The 17884-nt window shown below is 43.5% G+C and overlaps 1 protein-coding gene across 9 annotated transcripts in view; it reads left to right on the top strand.

Moving 5' to 3' along the window:
• The first annotated feature begins 225 nt into the window (after positions 1-225).
• The window catches only part of BIRC6 (baculoviral IAP repeat containing 6), a 142530-nt gene continuing 124871 nt past the window's right edge, over positions 226-17884 (top strand). For 8 of the 9 annotated variants that reach the window (XM_082216214.1, XM_082216212.1, XM_082216210.1 and 5 more), the window contains exons 1-6: positions 227-1091; positions 9743-9924; positions 12357-12494; positions 14035-14228; positions 15362-15473; positions 17587-17669. In XM_082216214.1, coding sequence (XP_082072340.1) covers positions 845-1091; positions 9743-9924; positions 12357-12494; positions 14035-14228; positions 15362-15473; positions 17587-17669 — 956 coding nt within the window. In that variant the 5' untranslated portion in view covers positions 227-844. Of the gene's footprint in view, positions 1092-9742; positions 9925-12356; positions 12495-14034; positions 14229-15361; positions 15474-17586; positions 17670-17884 lie in introns of all 9 variants that reach the window. The other variant, XM_082216209.1, reaches the window with a different exon arrangement.

Here is a 17884-nt window from a genome sequence, read left to right as displayed (position 1 = left end):
TGGTTTTCTGTTAACTCCCACCCCACCTGGGTTAGGCATTGTGTTCCCGCCACACACAGTCCCGTGCCACTTATGAAAATAAAGGAAACCCACGCGGCGAGTGTTTCTGCCCTGGCTTTTTTTGTGACGATCCTCACTGATGCTCGGCTGCCCTTAGAAGCAAGCCAATATTTTATTCCCGGAGGCCACACAAAACGGGGGGGGGGGGTCGTGAAAAGGCAGCACTCAAAACGCAGCTGCCAAGCCCACCACGAAGAAATGTGTAGAAGTAAAAGATAAATATATCCTGAAGCAGAAACCCGGATATTTCTTCTACGGCAATCTTACTTTTAATAGAGACCCGCCCTGCTTTGCTTTGCTTTTCTTCCTTTTTTCCCCTACAGCAAAACACAAGCGCACCATTTCCTAGCACCGCACAAGCAGCTCAGCTACTGTTTATACTGCTGGCCGCGCGGTGCCTGTCGGGAAAGAATGCGTAACAAGATGAACTTGGGGCGGAGTCAACTGAGCCAGTGACGTCGCTCGAGAAGCGTCCCTTTGGCCACTCAGGTGGTGGGTGGGGGTTTTCTTTTTCCTTTCCCCCCTTAATTAACCCCTTCGCTCCAATTCCGGTTCGCGAAGCCGGTTCTCTTTTGTCGGCATTCCGCATCCGGCGTGACAACGTCACTTCCTGCCGGCGCCGACGTTCGGCTCGCTCCCTTTCTCTCTCTCTCTGTCTCTCTTTCCCCCTCTCTCCCTTTTCCCTCCCCCCCTTCTCCGGACCCGGATGCTGACTGGTGGTGGTGGCGGCGGCTCCTTTCGGGACTGTCACTGAGCGGCTCCGCCGGGCCTCTTGTCCTGCGCGATGGCGGCGGAGGAGGCCGGGGGAGCGTCTTGTTCCTCGGCGCCGGGCCCGGTGTCGACGGGCCCCGGGCCGGGCCTCTGCGAGTGGCTCCTGCTGCGGGACGGCTGCCTGCGTTGCGACGCCGACGGGCTCTGCAGCCTCTGTTACCACCCTGCGCTGAACGCCATCCTGGCCGTGACCGCCCACGGCGCCATCAAAGTCATCGACGGCACCTCAGGGGCGACGCTGCAGGCGTCGGCGCTTAGCGGTGAGGGGGCGAGGAGGCCGGGTCAGGCCTCGAAACCGGGCCCGGCGGCCGGGAGGGGAGGGGGGAGGGAGGGAGGGTGAAGGAGAGGGAAGCCGGGTGGGGGGGGGGCGGCGGCGGGAGGAGACGCCGCTGAGGCGCCCATGTCCCCCCCCCCCTTCCTGGCTGGGTTGCCAATGTGGCGATTGGGCTCTTGGGCCTGGAAGTCCCTTTCCTCAGCTGACATAGCGCGAAGGTGAGCCGGCGTCTTTGTGCCCACCCTTCCGTTCTCCTTCCCTACTTTCGAGGAAGTCAGAAGAGGGACGAGGAGCCGGCCGGGGCTGTTAAAGCGAGTGGGTGGGAAGGGAGGGAGGTCGGTGGCTTTGGGAGTCCGAAGTTGCCTGTCGTCATCCGGGCCTTCCCAAAGGGTTTCCTTTCTCTTTTAAGCGCTTTCTCTTTTCCTCCCCCTGTAAATCTCTCGCTTTAAAATCTCGGTTATTCCCGCTCTTGCTTCCCAGGCAAGTCTCTAAAGACAGAGCCTGTACATACGGGGTTGGGGTGGGGAGCAGGGTTTTTCTCTTTACAAAAAGGTGGAAGCTTAAAGCTCTTTTCTGTAGGAAATAGAAGATCATTGCTTGTGACACACATGCATGTGTTTGGCTGCCTTTGTATGTGTTAGCCAGCCAGGATTGGCTGTGGTTTCTCTGTGTTGTGTTTCTGTGCGTGGCAAAATGGATGTGGTAATCTGCGTTCGGATTGTACTCAGTTAAGGATACCAAAAGCACTTCCATTTAGGATCTCGTGTAGGAATTAAATCAGGTTTATTTCTTGGATACATTGACTTAGAAATACCAAGTTTTAAAATAAAGATAGTAGTATGGAAAAACTACTCTTCTGCTTCTGATATATTATGGCTTATGGTGTTATAGCTAAATCAATCTTTTGACGTTTTGAACATTCTTTGTTGATGAAAACAGTTGTACAGAAACATGATATTGGTATTTTAAAGATATTTGTCTTAAGCCCTTTGACAGTTTTATATCATATAATCTAAATAATGTAAATATATAGAAAGTAAAATAGCATGTGTTACTGAAGAAGAGATGAAAATATAAGATTTGTATATTTGTGCACCACACTTTGTGTTTTGCGTATTATTATTATTATTATTACTGATTTAATTTATGTACCGCCCTATACACGGGGGTATCAGGACGGTTCACATAAGGTTTGGGTTGTTCGATTTCATGCAAAATAGGAGAAAACCAAAGATACCTAGGATAGTACTGAAAATTATCCGGAACAAGAGTGCGTACATAGAAGAATATTTTAGAATACAAGAAGGTTAAATGATACTGTCTATAAAAAGCCACTATGGTCTTGTAGCTAATGTTGAACTGCTCAAATCCTTGCTCAGCTGTGCAATCCTAGACCACTATAGCCAGCGCACTGATTTTCTTTTTCCTCTACTGATATTCACATAGAAGTTTTCCTAACCAACCGTAGATTGCCCACTGTGCACACTGGATATTTGTCTGTACTTTATGCTTCATCCAGAGTTTCTGATCTGTGAACAGAAGGACTTCCGTTAGGAAAAGAGTTTCCGATCTAGTGAGGGCTTCCGCTGGAGGAAGATGGATGGAGCTGTTTTCCCCTTTCCTACTACAGCCCTCAATACCACTTCCCATGCTGTTTTGTTTAGTCCCTCAACTCTCTGGAACAGATATTTGAGTGTTAGGTGGCAGTGGTGGGTTGGGGTGAGAAATTCCAACCTGGGTATTTGTGGTTGTGGTCAGCCAGGCGCCTGGGTCAGTGGTTGCTGTTGCTGAATGCCAGGTCCTCATTTTTGATCTGATTATGGCTGAGGAGGCCAGTATGGTCTGTATCACTGAGACCTGAGTTGGTGAGCAGGGTAAAGTTGTTCTCACACACCTGTGCCCAACTTGGTACTCGGTGCAGCATCAGGGCAGACTTGTGGGTCAGGGAGGGGGAGTTGCTGTAGTCTGTAGGAAAACTGGTCAAATGCAATTGCACTGGTAAGGGCTCATCATTGAGCCTAACTAGTGCATTGAAGCAAAGAAGGGATACTTTGCAGCCTCCATTGCATCCTCATTGTGTCGTCTGGCAGAGCTTTTCTGGGTAGTGCAGGGCCTCTACAGTCTGGCCTGAAGGAGGTGGCAGAACCAATGGTAGCTTGCAGTGACTTGTTTGCAAAGCTTTTTGAGGATAAAATCACTTGCATCCACCGGGATCTTGACATCACTGTTACAGCAGATGACTCCAAGGGCTGTTCACATCACTATCTAGTTCTGTGGGATGAGTTTCAGTTAGGTAAGGCTCAAGGATGTGAACAAGGTGCTTGGATTGGTAAGGGCAACCATTTCCCCTCCGTTCCCTTTCCCCTCTTGGCTGATGAAAACTAGCTGGGGTGGGGGTGGGGGGCGGGACAGCTGCCTAGGCCAGGGAGGTTATTAATGCCTCTCTGTGAGATGGGGTGGTCCCTGCTTGCTTGAAAGAGGCAATGGTAAAACCACTCCTCATGAAACCCTCCCTGGATTAGGCAAACCTAAGTGACTACCAGCCAGTTGCCAGTCTCTTCTTCTTGGGCAAGGTTCTTGCAGACGGTCATGGCCAGCCAGTTGCAGGTGCTCTTGGAGGAAATGGAGTTTCTTGATCTATTTAAATCAGGGTTTTAGCCTGGTTTTGGTACAGAAACTGCTTGGGTCACCCTGCACAACTGCCTCTGTTGGGAGAGAGACGGGAAAAATGTGTCACTGTTAATTCTCCTCAACCACTCAGTGGCTTTCAATGCCATGACCATGGTATTCTTCTGTTGTGACTGTCCAAGTTAGGGGTGGGTGACAATGCTTTGTAGTGATTCCAGTCCTACTTGGATGGACATTTCCAAAGGGTAATGCTTAGGGCAGGCATCTTCAAACTACGGTCCGGGGGCCGGATCCAGCCCACCAGACTCGTTAATCTGGCCCATGGACCCTGCCACCTGCTTGGTCAGTCCCCGCGCAAGGGGACTGACTTCTGCGACGTTGCCGCTGCTTCAGATTGGCTGCAGAAAGCTCCTGCAGCCAATCCCAGTCCCCGCGCTGCGCTTAGGCAAACTCCTTTCCCTCCGACCTCCACATATCACAAAGCTGAGCTGCAGCTGCTGCCGAAAGTCTGGTGCTCCCCAGCGAGCTCTTCCAGATCCCTGCAAAGAAACAAATCCAACAGGGGGAACAGGAGAAGCAGCCTTCAATCCTCTTCCTCCTCCTCGCTCTGCTCCCTTGCTTCTCTGCTCCTCTGGCTGCCCTGTGGGGAACCTGCGGTAAGTGTAACTCCAGCAGTCAAATCCCCAGGGCGGTGGTGCTGCTTCCGCTGCTTCACCCTTCTCGCCCACCCGGGCACTTGCAGCTCCTCTGCCCGGGCCGATCCCTTCGTCCCCGCTCCTCCCTCTCCCCACACGGCGCTGCCTCTCTGAGGGGCAAAAATGCTCCCCGGGCTGGAGTTATCCTGCCAACGTCTCCCGGCGTTTACATGTGGACACCCTATCAGGGCTTTCAAATGAGCCGGGGCGTTTGACTTGGGGCCACCCTTGGAAAAGAGAGAGAGAGCGATCCAGGCTGGGAAAGCTGGGTCAGTAACTTTGCCTCCCCTCGCCGTGCGCTGATTGGCAGAGGGAGATGTTTTGCTTGGAGAGTCGCAGGGCGACGTCCCTGGTCTCTGTGTGGGTGTTTTGTGCCCCCCCCTTCCCACCCATGTGATTTACATGCTCTGAAAGTCGGGATCTGGTTTTATATTTAATTTTTTTTAAAAAAACTACAGTCCAGCCCTTGACGGTGTCTGAGGGACAGTGAACCGGCCCCCTGTTAAAAAAAAATTGGGGACCCCTGACTTAGGGAGTGTTCTTCGGCCCTGTGGAGCCTTCAATGTGTGGTTTCTTAGGGTTCAATTTTATCCCTGGTGCTGTTTGGCATCTACATGTGTTCAACTTCTGATTTTGTATTTTTATGTTCTGAACCACCCTGTGACCTTCGGATGAACCAATTTGGATGTATACAAATAATAATAATAATCACCAAAAATCACTAGTGGAAATGGCTAATTCTCCTGCAGGCAAGCTTGGGTTCAGCTCTTTTTGAGCAGACTTACTGGCTAAATGTTAGTATGAAATCAGTACCTAAAATTAAAACAAATCTTGAGTTTATCTTTATTCATCAGGAAAGATGAAAAGTTGACCTGATGAGCAAATTAGCTTGGTTAAGCTCCTTCTGTAGAGTGGGGTGTAGCAAGGCGGGTGAGAGGGTTGTGTGATAGCTCACTTATTTTTGTTTGTGACCTTTGAAATCACCTGCCACATTTCTTTATAAAAGCATAGATGTGTACATATTCAGCCTGTGAAATTGCCCGGCTTTTCAAAGTATATTTAGAAGATGATTGGCAGTACTAAAAATAAATTCTGGAATAAAAATGGGGAACCAGTACTGACAACAACTGCAAAAGTCAAGAAGCTTCATATCTAAACAAGTCTTCAATTCTTATTGGAGGTCTACTTCCTTAAAATAGTTTACATCATAAATGTAGTGTAGCTTTTTACTTGAATTTGTTGTGATATCTGATCTCTTTGCAATAGGAATTAAAATCCAGAAGGAAGTTAAAGTCAAGTAGAGGTATGGATTTTAGTTAATGTGTAAAGAATATGAAAGTACTTAAAACATGTCATTTGAGGATGTCACCAACATTCTTTGTGCATGGGAATGCCTTTCTGTTCTTAAAGTACGACTATTTAGGATTAATTTTGTCCTAAACTTTATATACAGGTCATGGTCATGAGTCACATGTCCCTGACAGTCGGTTCTTCACCATACATTAACATTTGGCCTGCATTTGAGTCTATCTTCAGGATTGCCCTTTACACTGGTGTACTGGTCCCATTGACTTCTGTGGAACTTCAGCAGTGTAAGCGGTTATATTCCTAAGTATAATTTTAGTTCTTTTGCATTCATATGTATTCAGTCATATGTGTTTTAAGAGAGTGTTTCTTCAATTTTTAAGTAGTGTTGTTAATAATACAATAATATAACAAAAATAAGGTAGTCTTGAGTTCTGTTTTCTCATATCAGTAGTAATTTATTAACTTCCAGAATTCATCCAGTCTAATCTGGGGATTGTGATGTAGTTGGACAGATGTGAATTGATGTAGGCTTTCAGACTGTTGATGTTAGGAAGGGGCTTCACCTGAGGAAAATAGTACAGTGGTACCCCGCAAGACGGAAAACCCGCTAGACGAAAGGGTTTTCCGTTTTGGAGGCGCTTCGCAAAACGAATTTCCCTATGGGCTTGCTTCGCAAGACGACAGCCCATAGAGAAATCTCCGGGACAGCGGGGAAGCGCAGCGCGTCTTCCCCACTGTCCTCGGACCTCCTCCCGCCGCCCGGCATTGGAACGAAGCTCCGATGCCGGGCGGGGGGGGGGTGGGGAACGCCTCCTCCCGCCGCCCGGCATCGGAACGAAGCTCCGATGCCGGGCGGGGGGGGGAACGCCTCCTCCCGCCGCCCGGCATCGGAACGAAGCTCCGATGCCGGGCGGCGGGGCGGGAACGCCTTCTCCCGCCGCCCAGCTTCGGATGGCTTTCCTGAAGACTTGGGGTGGGAGGAGGGTTTTCCTTCCCACCGCCAACATTCAGAATGCTGTTCTGAATGTTGGCGGTGGGGAGGAAAAACCCTCCTCCCACGCAAGCCCCGGGAACAGAGGGAAAGCGCTGCGCGCCTTCCCCTCTGTTCCCGTACCTGTCCTGAAGGCTTGCGGTGTGGAGAAAAGCCCTTCTCCGCACTGCCAGCCTGGCAAGCGGTTTCCCTAGGAACGCATTAATTGATTTTCAATGCATTCCTATGGGAAACCGTGCTTCGCAAGACGAAAAACTCGCAAGAAGAAAAAACTTGCGGAACGAATTAATTTCGTCTTGCGAGGCACCACTGTATTTTTGGTTCACTTCTAAGAAAAGCTTAGATGGAAAAGGGTTATTACCATTCCTTCTTTTGGCTGAACACTTTTACTATTTTCTTTTTTGTAGATGAGCTTGACCTTGTAAGCAACACCCTTATACCTATCGAGTAAAGATGTTGACTTTGAGTTTCAGGTGAACTTTATATGCTTTCCAGGAATAATAATTCTGTCTAGGAATAATTGCAACTACAACCCATCTTAAGGAGTGGTCTTTATACATACTTGAGCTGAATTTGATCATTCTGTCTTGTTTAATCAGCGTTTGCCAACCTGGTACCCTTCAGATATTTTGGACTACAACAATTCCAGTGAGCAGTCAGCTAACAGGGGCTGATTGGAGCTGTAGCCCAAAACATATGGAGGAGCACCAGGTTCATGAAGGCTGCTGCGCGACTTTGTGTTAGTCCTGTCATGCCAAGTATTAACAGTGGTGGCCAAATTTTGCCTTCAGGCATGCAAGCCTAATTCATGTGCATTTAAAGCCAGATTGCCTGTGCTCTTTCCTGAACACAGAATTAGCAGTGTGATGATGTCCTTCATTTGTTTTGCTGTTGTTGGTGTGGAGAAATCTATGCATGTTCCTCAGTATTTGACACAACCAAGAAGAATTGTTTCTGGTCACTCATTATGATACAAATAGGAGGTTTTAATGTTATCATGTAGCAAATATCACTTACATGAAACACTAACGTGTGTAGACATTGCTGCACATAAACCCTTTTGAAAGGAATTATTTTTCATTCAATGCTGGTAATTGTACAGTCTGATAGAAATTTGCAGTGAAGCGTAGCATGCTGATAGTATTGAGCTTTATAAGTGTTAATGGATCCAGGAGCAATGGTTTCAGTGCTCACAGCCATCCCATTGTGCCAGTTGTGGAAAAGTAAGCTGAAACTAAATTTAGGCAAGACGGGAATAATATTTAGTGGGGATTTGGAAGCTTTTTTGAGGGGTGAGTTTGTCATATTTGGAGTTGTTTGTTGGATCTGGTTCATAACTTGGAGTGCTTCTGAACCATCATCATTTATGGAATAAGGGGACAGCTGTTGTTTGAGCATCTTTTATCTCTTATAATTTTTATGCTGGCTGGGCCACCCTAGAAAACATTGGCTTGCCATTTTTCATGTTTTTGTAATCGAGGGATCGGCTGTTGCAATGCACTGTGCAAGGGGCATTCCCATTCAAAATGTCCAGAAGCTTCAGCTGGTAAGATGTCACAGCCTGCTTTTTGAGAATCATAGAATCATGGAATTGTAGAGTTGGAAGGGACTCCAAGAGTCATCTAGTCAACTAAAGCTTTCATGACAGATGGCCGTCCAACCTCTGCATAAAAACCTCCAGTGAAGGAACACTCCCAACCTCCCATTGTTGGGTTCTGATTATTCTGTATCGTATTCTGATTATTCTGTGGCAAAGACTCTCCTCCTTCAAGAGAGGGGAGTGGTTGTGGGCGGGATCCGATCCAAGCCTCAAGCAGGGGGCATTAGCCCCCTGCTGCCCACTCACCTGGCTGGCACACCACGCCCACGGGCAGGTGGCCAATCAGGCGGCTAGAAGGGGACGTGGATATCTGTATCGTATTCTGATTATTCTGTGGCAACTGTGAGCCCATCAACCATCCTCCACATACAGTTTGAAGTTTTAGTTTTAACCAGTGAATCCCAGTTTGGGTCCAGCATCCTAATGAACATGGCTTATCATATGACTCCCCCCCCCCTTGCAGTGCAACTGTCAGCATCAATTAGTGGGGGAGGGGGCCAGGAGATGGGCAGCAGTTTCATAATGTACACTCCCTTCCCCTACCTGATTTTCACTGGATAGAGCTGAGAATTGCTGAGCTCTTTAGTACTTTGACTAGATAATGGGGTGTTCCAAAGATCCTGGAGGGTTGTGGAACTTGATACAGATGAAGATGTGTTCCATGAATCTTTGTAAGATTTTTGTGTGCAATTTGTGAAATTTAATTTGAAGGATGAATAAGATAAAGTAGCAATATGATTAAGTTTTGAGGCTGCTGGAAACTTTAAAACACAGTCGTTGTGGAATTATAAGTAGCGCAGGCAGAAAGTGTTTGTGGACTAATAGCAAAACTTCTTTAAGGTGTTTGGGGCTGCATATGTATTAAATAGCACAAAGTGGTGTTCTCAAATGGTGAGCCTGGTGCACTTGTGAAAAAAGTTGGTTGTTGTTCGAAGATCCAAAATCTTCTGTTGGTGCGAAGAATACAACATCATAGAGTCACGCAATACATAGTAATTACTATCTAAAAAATAGTGGTTCTTATCCAAAGATCCATTATAGGCTTATGTAAAAGACATGTGTGATGGTGTAGCTCTTTTTTGGATAGCATTACCTTGTGTTCCACTTCAGGATGTTTCTGAAGATGTTCCAAGTTTTTAGTTTGATTTTTAAGACTTCATAGAATCTACTATTGGGAGGAGGCGGCTAGGAAGCAGAGAGTCATACACAGTTGTTGGAATTGGAGCTAGTAGAATCTCTCTCCTACCCTGCTGGTAAAGTATGACCATAAGTCTAATTCCAATTAGCCAAGACATCAACAGAATTAATTGCTTTTGATTTTAAAAAGCCAGGGTGGTTATTATTTCTCCTCCAAAGCTACTAATAAGATTTGAAGAATAATTGTTTTAACATAGTTCTCTTTTTACTCTTTACAGCTAAGCCAGGTGGACGGGTGAAATGTCAGTACATTTCTGCTGTGGATAAAGTAATCTTTGTGGATGATTATGCAGTTGGATGTAGGAAAGATCTGAATGGTATCTTGCTGTTAGACACAGCTCTGCAAACACCTGTTTCTAAGCAAGATGATGTGGTTCAGCTTGAATTGCCAGTGACAGAGGTAAGTAGTTAGAGCTGTTACTATCACTGCAGTATTTTTTCTTGGCTCCTAGTTTTGCTTAAACTGTGTGCCTAATGGATAACATTTTACTGGTGTCTATATCAGAGCAGTAATACACATTCATTATTTTAGAATACATCGTAGGGTTGCTGCTGCTGCTGTAAGGGTGCAAGACTGTAGTTGCTCCTTATCTATATGTGTTCAGTTTGTACATGCCCTGGTAAACTGTCAACTGGACTGTATAATGTATTATACATAGAGCACCCATGAAGCAGTTTGGAAACTTCAGATGTTCCAGAATACGTTAGTGTTGCTGTGGAGTGTTAGCATATAGAGTCTAGGAACATATAACACCAATAGAGCAAGAGCACTATTGGTTGTCACTTTGTTTCCAGGCTATTTTTAATATCCTTTTTTCAGTTTTAAAACCCCGTATAGTTTTGATCTAGGGTGCTTCTGAAGTCCCTTCTCCCATACATACATTCCTGATCATTGAGATCATGTACTCTAATCTCTTTATGTTCTGCCTGTTTCGGAGAAAGATTGATGTTTAAATCATTTGTGTTCATGAAAATACCCATCCATAGCTTTTCCTGTATTTTAAAGTCTATATTGGCTATTTGGAAAATATTCAGATTAAAAATTACTAGCTGCTGCTGGATTTGGTAGAATTAGGTGAACCTTTCTTGAGTACACAAATAAATAACTAGTGGATGATAATGTATTTAAATAGATGCTTGCCTGTCTGGGCTGATATGAGTAAGAATTGCTTGAAGATGCTAAGTGGCTTTTTTGTAAATTGTATAGGAATAGGTTCTTGACGTCCCTGCCCTCCCCCATTTCTTAATGTGTCCCCAATGAGTTGAGATGCATGCTGTGAGGACACTATGTAAGAATCAACAGAAATACCAGGGGTCGCTGTGTGTTTTACTATAACATTTTGAAAGTGTATATTTGCATAAACCTGGCTACCAGTGTTATCATGAGCTTGATTTTATTTGTTTAAGAATAATTTAAGTTTAGATCAAGTTTAGTTTCCCCTCCCGTTAAATGTTATATGTTAAATGTTATATGTTGGCATAGCAAAGCTAGGAAGACTGTATTATGACCCACTACTGCTGAATAGTCATTATGCTTATCTTGCATACATTTTAAACTTTACGTACAATAGTCAAACACTATGCTTCTTGCTCTTCATGGTCACTTAGTCCCACTGTGTACATTTCCCCCACTCTGTATCTATGTATCTGAATAGCTGCCAACTAACATTTGAAGGGTCTGAAGTGGGCTCTAGCCCACAAAAGCTTGCTCACAATATATCTGTTGATATCATGGCACACTGGTGGGGCTTTAGTTGAGTTTAGCAGGAGGAATGGTGAATGGTGTAGCTCAGTAGTACCCATGCTCCAAATGCAGAAGATCCCAGGTTTGATCTGTAGTATCTCCTGGTAAGATTGAGAAATGTTGCTGTCTGAAATCCTAGAGAGCAGCTGCCACTTTGTGTATATAATACTGAGTTAGAGGGAAAAATTGGCTACAAATTGAAATGAATAAATGAAACCATTAGCCGCCTACTATTACCTTGCTCTTTTCTAATGTTCAAACTGTAGCTCAATGTTTTCCCTCTAATATCAATGTTCTTCCGCCACAAATGAGTAATTTTTGTTAATATCAAAGGTCAGGCAAGCTTTTGGAAGTGGTAGTAAATTGTTTTCTCTTCTGCTGGGTGCCCTTTGTGCCTTTGGCTGGATCTCCTTCCTGATTGGAATTTGCTGGTGAATAACCCAAGGCCTAATTCTGCCTTTGGGATTTCAGGTGGCTGGCAGCTCAGTAGATGTCAGAAACTGTTTTTATTTATACTGTTAATGGAGTTCCTTTTGGATTATCTATCTCTTAATTACTTGGAGTTAGATCCATGAATATCTACAGGAATATTTCTGGGGTGGGAGAAGTAAATGCTCCAAATTAATAAATATAAATAGCATCTGAGAACATTTCTGGTAAATATAGTGACTGAGCAGCAGCAAGGCCTGAATAGACTTGGGGTCTGAGAAACTAGTATCTCAGGTCAACTCTGGGAAGTAAAAATGGGGAAGAGTCATGTATATGACCTTGAGCTCCTTAGAGGAAAGGCGGGATACAAATGCAATAAATAGCAATAAATTAGTAGTGTGTGCCTCAGAGCTATCTAGATTTAATGTTTGTACAGCGTAGAATATATTTCTTAAACTTAAACTTATACCTAGAACCAGCCTCTGCAAAGCTTTGATAAGCCTTTGAATATTAAAAAAAGAACTTTGATAATGAACGGGTATCTAATACGTTGGTTTGTAAGACTTGTAGGGATGTAGGAAATTAAATAAATAACACTGAATGAGGACTGATCTTTTGATGTTGTCTTAGACATTTCTAACATATTTCGCACATCTTAGGCTCAACAACTGTTATCTGCATGCATCGAGAAGGTAGATGTGTCAAGCACAGAGGGGTATGATTTGTTTCTCGCACAATTGAAAGATGGCTTAAAAAATACCTCACATGAAACAGCAGCAAACCACAAAGTTGCAAAGGTAAGAGATTTATCCGCTCAAATCTTTCAAATTCTAGAAGGATAACCTCTTGGCTGTTTCTGTTGCGTGTTGTTGGAAGTATCGTTACAGGTTTTTGTTGTCATATGCAATTAATTTATCTTTCAGGGCTTAAACATGAATAATGTACAGAATTGCATGCCACAATAACATGTAAAGGATAGAGAACTCAATGCACGTTTTTCTGTTTTTGCCTTCTCCCCACATTTATTATGTGAAGAGACTCCATGATTAAAGGGAGGTGGAGCTGCGGCTCTGGCCATGTCCTGACATTGTGCCTTCTTGGCAGCTCTGCCTCTAAACCTCAGTATGTTGAGAAAAGATCTGACAAGGGAGCTGGGTGTACTTGGGAAGGCACCTCTATGTGCTTGGGTCTCCTGATCGCATGGAGACGTTTCCACAAATATAGCTGGCTCCCCATGTAGACCTTTGCTTTAATGTACAGTCGATCTGGTTTGTGAGAGCTGGACAGGCAGGGGTAGTGTCTTGGTGGGACCAGGGGCACAGCCTTGTTCCCCTTTAACCATATGAGGCTCAGTCATGCCATAAATCCATGCAGGGGACTTTTCTGGGAGTCAGCTACCACTTGGGTAATTTTCTTATTGCTTAAATCCACCTATGACATGTGTCTGGCTTAATCTTAAAAGACGGAAGTTTACCAATCTTTCTTGTTTACCTTAAAGCTACTCGCTTTAAATTTTGGAAAGGAAAAATGGGAAAAGTGTTTTAATCAGTTTGTAAAAGGCTTGTTTCTCTCGATCAGCTGTGTTAAGTCTACGTGGGTGTATATTTGCACTGTTTTTGAGGAAAGACCTTTACCAAGTGTTAGCATAATTCTTTGTATTTTGGATTAATTGGTGAAACTGACCCAATTTCTGCTCTGGTCTTTGAGTTTCCTTGAATCCCAGTGCAGGATACAGTAGCAAGACGGGAGGGCTACAGAAAGTGGCCTCTACTGAGTAAACCACTTTCAGCTATACCACTTTGTGCCTGCGGAAAAGTATTTTCCAGGGGTTGGGGAACCTCCCACAATGGAATGTTTGATTCTCAAAATCAGGGAGATCCCTTTCCTAGTACAGTTGTACCTTCGAAGCTAAACACCTTGGCTCCCAAACGATCAAAACCTGGAAGTGATTGTTCCGGTTTTCAAATGATTTTCGGAAGCCGAACATCCAGCACAGCTTCTGTGGCTTCGGTTTTTGAATGCATGCTGTTCGAAAACCAAGGTACCACTGTATTCTTAGAAGTAGGAGTCAAGCTATTAGTAATTTTGATTTTTTTTAATGCTTTTCACATTCCCTAGTTTGTCCTATACTATGTGAAACTTCAAAGGTCTGATTAGTCACAATCTGTAATACCAGTTCTTTCCACATCTCAAAGTAGTGGAATCATTGCTGTTTAAATGGTCCGTGCTGACAAATTTTGAGGATCTCCATATAGACCTGATGCACATGGCCAATGTTGTGTTTATATATATGTATACACACACATATACATACTACATTGCTTTTTCTCTTTGTAGTGGGCAACGGTTATGTTCCATCTCCCGCATCATGTATTGAAGTCTGTCGCCAGTGCCATTGTAAATGAACTCAAGAAGATAAATCAAAATATTGCTGCCTTACCTGTAGCCTCATCTGTGATGGATAGATTATCGTACCTCTTGCCCAGTGCACGACCTGAACTTGGTGTGGGGCCTGGCCGATCAGTAGATAGGTATGGAAAAGATAATTTATCTGTTGCAGTCTGTTGCTTTTGTGCATGTGACTTTCAGGAGTTTCCAATATAAACACATTTGGAATGAATTTGAATGGAAGAAATAATGTAAGTGGGAGGGTGAGAGGATTTCAGGGTGCCATTTTAACCTTATTTCTCTAGATGGCTTGAAGAAGAGGTTCCTGGCGCTAAAAGAGGGGTGAATTTGTTGATGGTTAGAAGAAGGAAAAAGTACAACTTGCTAGTGTGCATTCAGTTGCAACACAAATGTTTATGAATGGGACTAGACCCATTTTTAACCTGTTCAGGGAAGTTTTTAATGTGTGACGTCTTAGTGTATTTTTGGTCTTTGTGGAAGACGCCCACAGTGGCTGGGGAAACCCAGCCAGATGGTCAGGGTACAAATTAATAATAATAATAATAATAATAATAATTATTATTATTATTATTATTATTATTATTATTATTATTAGCTGCCAAGCCAGATAGAGACATTAGCCACGTGCTGTCATCTTTCAGATGACTTGACAGTCCCAGTAGGTTTGCAGTCCCAAGTCCTTTTGGACCAGTATGTATGACTATGGGCTGCATTATCAAGCATTTGTCATGTATCCATCTTATATGAGGACCAGAAACTTGATTGCAAAGCACAATCAAGATGAAAGCCCCATACATTAACACCTGCCCACCCTTTGGATGCACAAGGAAGATACCTAGAGCAGTTGGTACATTGTATATATCTAGGCTTTTGTGGAGTGGTACTCTTTATCAATCTCTCCACTGGTAACACAATACAGCAAGCCTGCATGACTTGTGACCTAACATGCTAAATCTCCATTTTGGGAAATGCCTTTTAGTGGCAGGCAAAGGTGCCCATGGGTGGAAGAGGTTGTTTGTTTTTATTGTGTAAAGCTAGAATATGAGTGGTGGAATTAATATATGGGTAGGAAACTCCTTGAATTAGGGAATGGGAGGCAGGCAGTTATGTTCTTGATCTCTGGTCGTGTGAACAAGGTGCAAATAGGGAATAATATTTCTTTGGGACAGCAGAACTTACAGATGGGTGGGGTGTTGCAAAAATTAAGCAGCCTCTTATCACGTCTAAACTTGCACTTTCTACTTTGTTTTTAAAGGTCTTTGATGTATAGTGAGGCTAACAGACGGGAAACATTCACTTCATGGCCTCATGTAGGTTATAGGTGGGCACAGCCAGATCCCATGGCTCAAGCTGGGTTCTACCATCAGGTAAAATTTTCGGCACCTTTTATAAATGGCCATTATTTGCAATTATGTAGTATTATATTCTTGATGCTGAATGTTCAAATATGATAACTGTGGGAGACAATTTGCTAGGTGTCTGCTGGTTTAGATTGTTGTTTTATTTGGACCTATAAAGTGAAATTGTAACTATTTGGTTGCTGTTGCAAGAGCTCACAAAATAGAAAGATGGAGAAATTGTTACATGATGACTCTTGTAAAGTAATTATTTGAACTTTCCATATATTATTATTTTTGCAATTATTTTTGAAAGGCAATTGCATCAAAATACTGGACCACCTCTCCCTATAGGAACCAAACCAAATCCTGTGTTCATCAACTGAGGCGCTTTGTTCTGAGGGTGGCAACACAAGAACAGGCCTCTTCTGCAGTGGCTCCCTATTTGTAGAATGCTCTCCCCAGGGAGGCTCGCCTGGTGCCTTCTTTGCATATCTTTATGTGCCAAGTGAAAACATTTCTCTATAACTAGGTCTTTGGCTGATTAACATTCTATGGCCCTTTAAATGTTTTTTGTGGGAGGGGAGTTAATGGTTGTTTTTAATGTATTATTGTTCTCTTTCTGTATTTTTATGTTGTGAACCACTCTGTGATCTTTGAATAAAGCGTGGTATACAAATCTAATAAAAATAAAATAAAATACTGTATATAGAGGAGCAAAAGTTGTGAAATACTTATTTCCAGCCTCTGTTTAGAAGTATAGTATTTGGAACTGTTTTCTTTGGCTCCAGCCAAGAACAATATGCTATTCTTAAAACTTTAATTACTGTTCTTGAATGAGGCAGACCAAAACGATGTTGAGCTATAGCAGTGGTTTTTGAATTATCTTCCAAGGAAACCTGTGAGTTGTTTTCAAAGAGAAGATGAGTAATAGCAAACAGATCTACCAGAAAGATGGCTGTCTTCCACCAGCAACATTATTTTCATTTTATTTAAAATATTACCCTCTCTTCATGGAACGGCAAACCCAAAGCAACAGGCATAAAATACAGTGCACATAATAAAAGATAGCTCGGTTGGCAGAGCATGAAACTCTTAATCCCGGGGTCATGGGTTTGAGCCCCATCTTGAGTAAAAGATCCTTGCATTGCAGGAGGCTAGACTAGATGACCCTCGTTGTGCCATCCAACTCTACAGTTCTATAATTCTATGATATCTAACGAAGTCATGGAGAGTAACCATTAAAATAAATGGATTTAAACTATTTAAGTTCATTGGTTTCAGTTGATTTTCTATGATTATGACATCCTCAACAGCCAAAAGAAACTACTAGAATAATAACAGGCACTAGTGTCCAGCAGACACCTGAGGGAACAGGTATCTCTTCATCAGGTACCAAAAACTCATGTCTGCATCAGACATACCTTTGAGGGGAGGGTGTTCCTCATCTGGGGCACCACCATTGAAAAGACCCTCCCCTGGTTTGCAGAATATTAATATTTACAATGCATTAATATTTACAATGCATTTTAAGGGTACTCTCACCCCAAATTATCTCTAATATGCAGAAGTTGCATGCTGGATGTACAGGGTCCCTTTAGAGAGAGAATCATGTGGAAGGGTATCTTGATAATAGGAAGCCAGAAAATCCTTAGGTTAACATTATTGAGGTAGAGTTGTGATTTCAAGATTTCAAGCAGGCTACCCAGCATGGATGTTCTTGTTCTCCAACTGTCAGCATGACAATGATCTGGGGTATTAGATGACATCACATTGGCTACTCACGAGTTAATTGTTTCCTAGGGCTTGACACATGCCGTGGGATATATTTGATCTTCCCCCTCTTGAAACAGGCTCACATGCCATATGCGAAATTGCTTTTGGATCTCATATTTAAAGGTGGTTTGCCATGCTGCATCCTTGAGAACATAGAATTATTTGTGCCATTTTTCGGGAACCTGGTTAACGAGTGTGTTACATAGTACAATCCCGTGTATGTTTACTTGGAAGTAATAATACCACTTCCATGCGGCTTACTCCCAATTCAGTTTATATACTAAATGGCCTAGGTAGCTCATTACAATGTTAATGTCTTCTTATAACTTAGTATTTTCTCTCTCTCTCCCTCCCCGGTTCCTGACAGCCTGCCTCATCAGGAGATGACAGAGCCATGTGTTTTACGTGTAGTGTGTGTTTGGTGTGCTGGGAGCCAACAGATGAACCTTGGTGAGAAGAAAATATTTGAGATACGCTTTTTGCTTTCAATTACAATACAGTATTTTAGATAGGAAACTATATTTGGTCTATGTAGATCTTTAGCCAGTCCAGCAGGTAAAAAAACTTAAAACAAATAAAAAGCTTAAAATGTAGCTTTGCATCTGGTGAGCAATACCCATTATTTGTTATTTGTGTTCTTTATGTTAATAAAAAGCATCTCCCTA

This window comes from Podarcis vaucheri (assembly GCF_965113315.1).
Source record: "Podarcis vaucheri genome assembly, chromosome: 3".
NCBI lineage: Eukaryota > Metazoa > Chordata > Lepidosauria > Squamata > Lacertidae > Podarcis > Podarcis vaucheri.
This window is presented reverse-complemented; position numbering and strand designations above follow the sequence as displayed.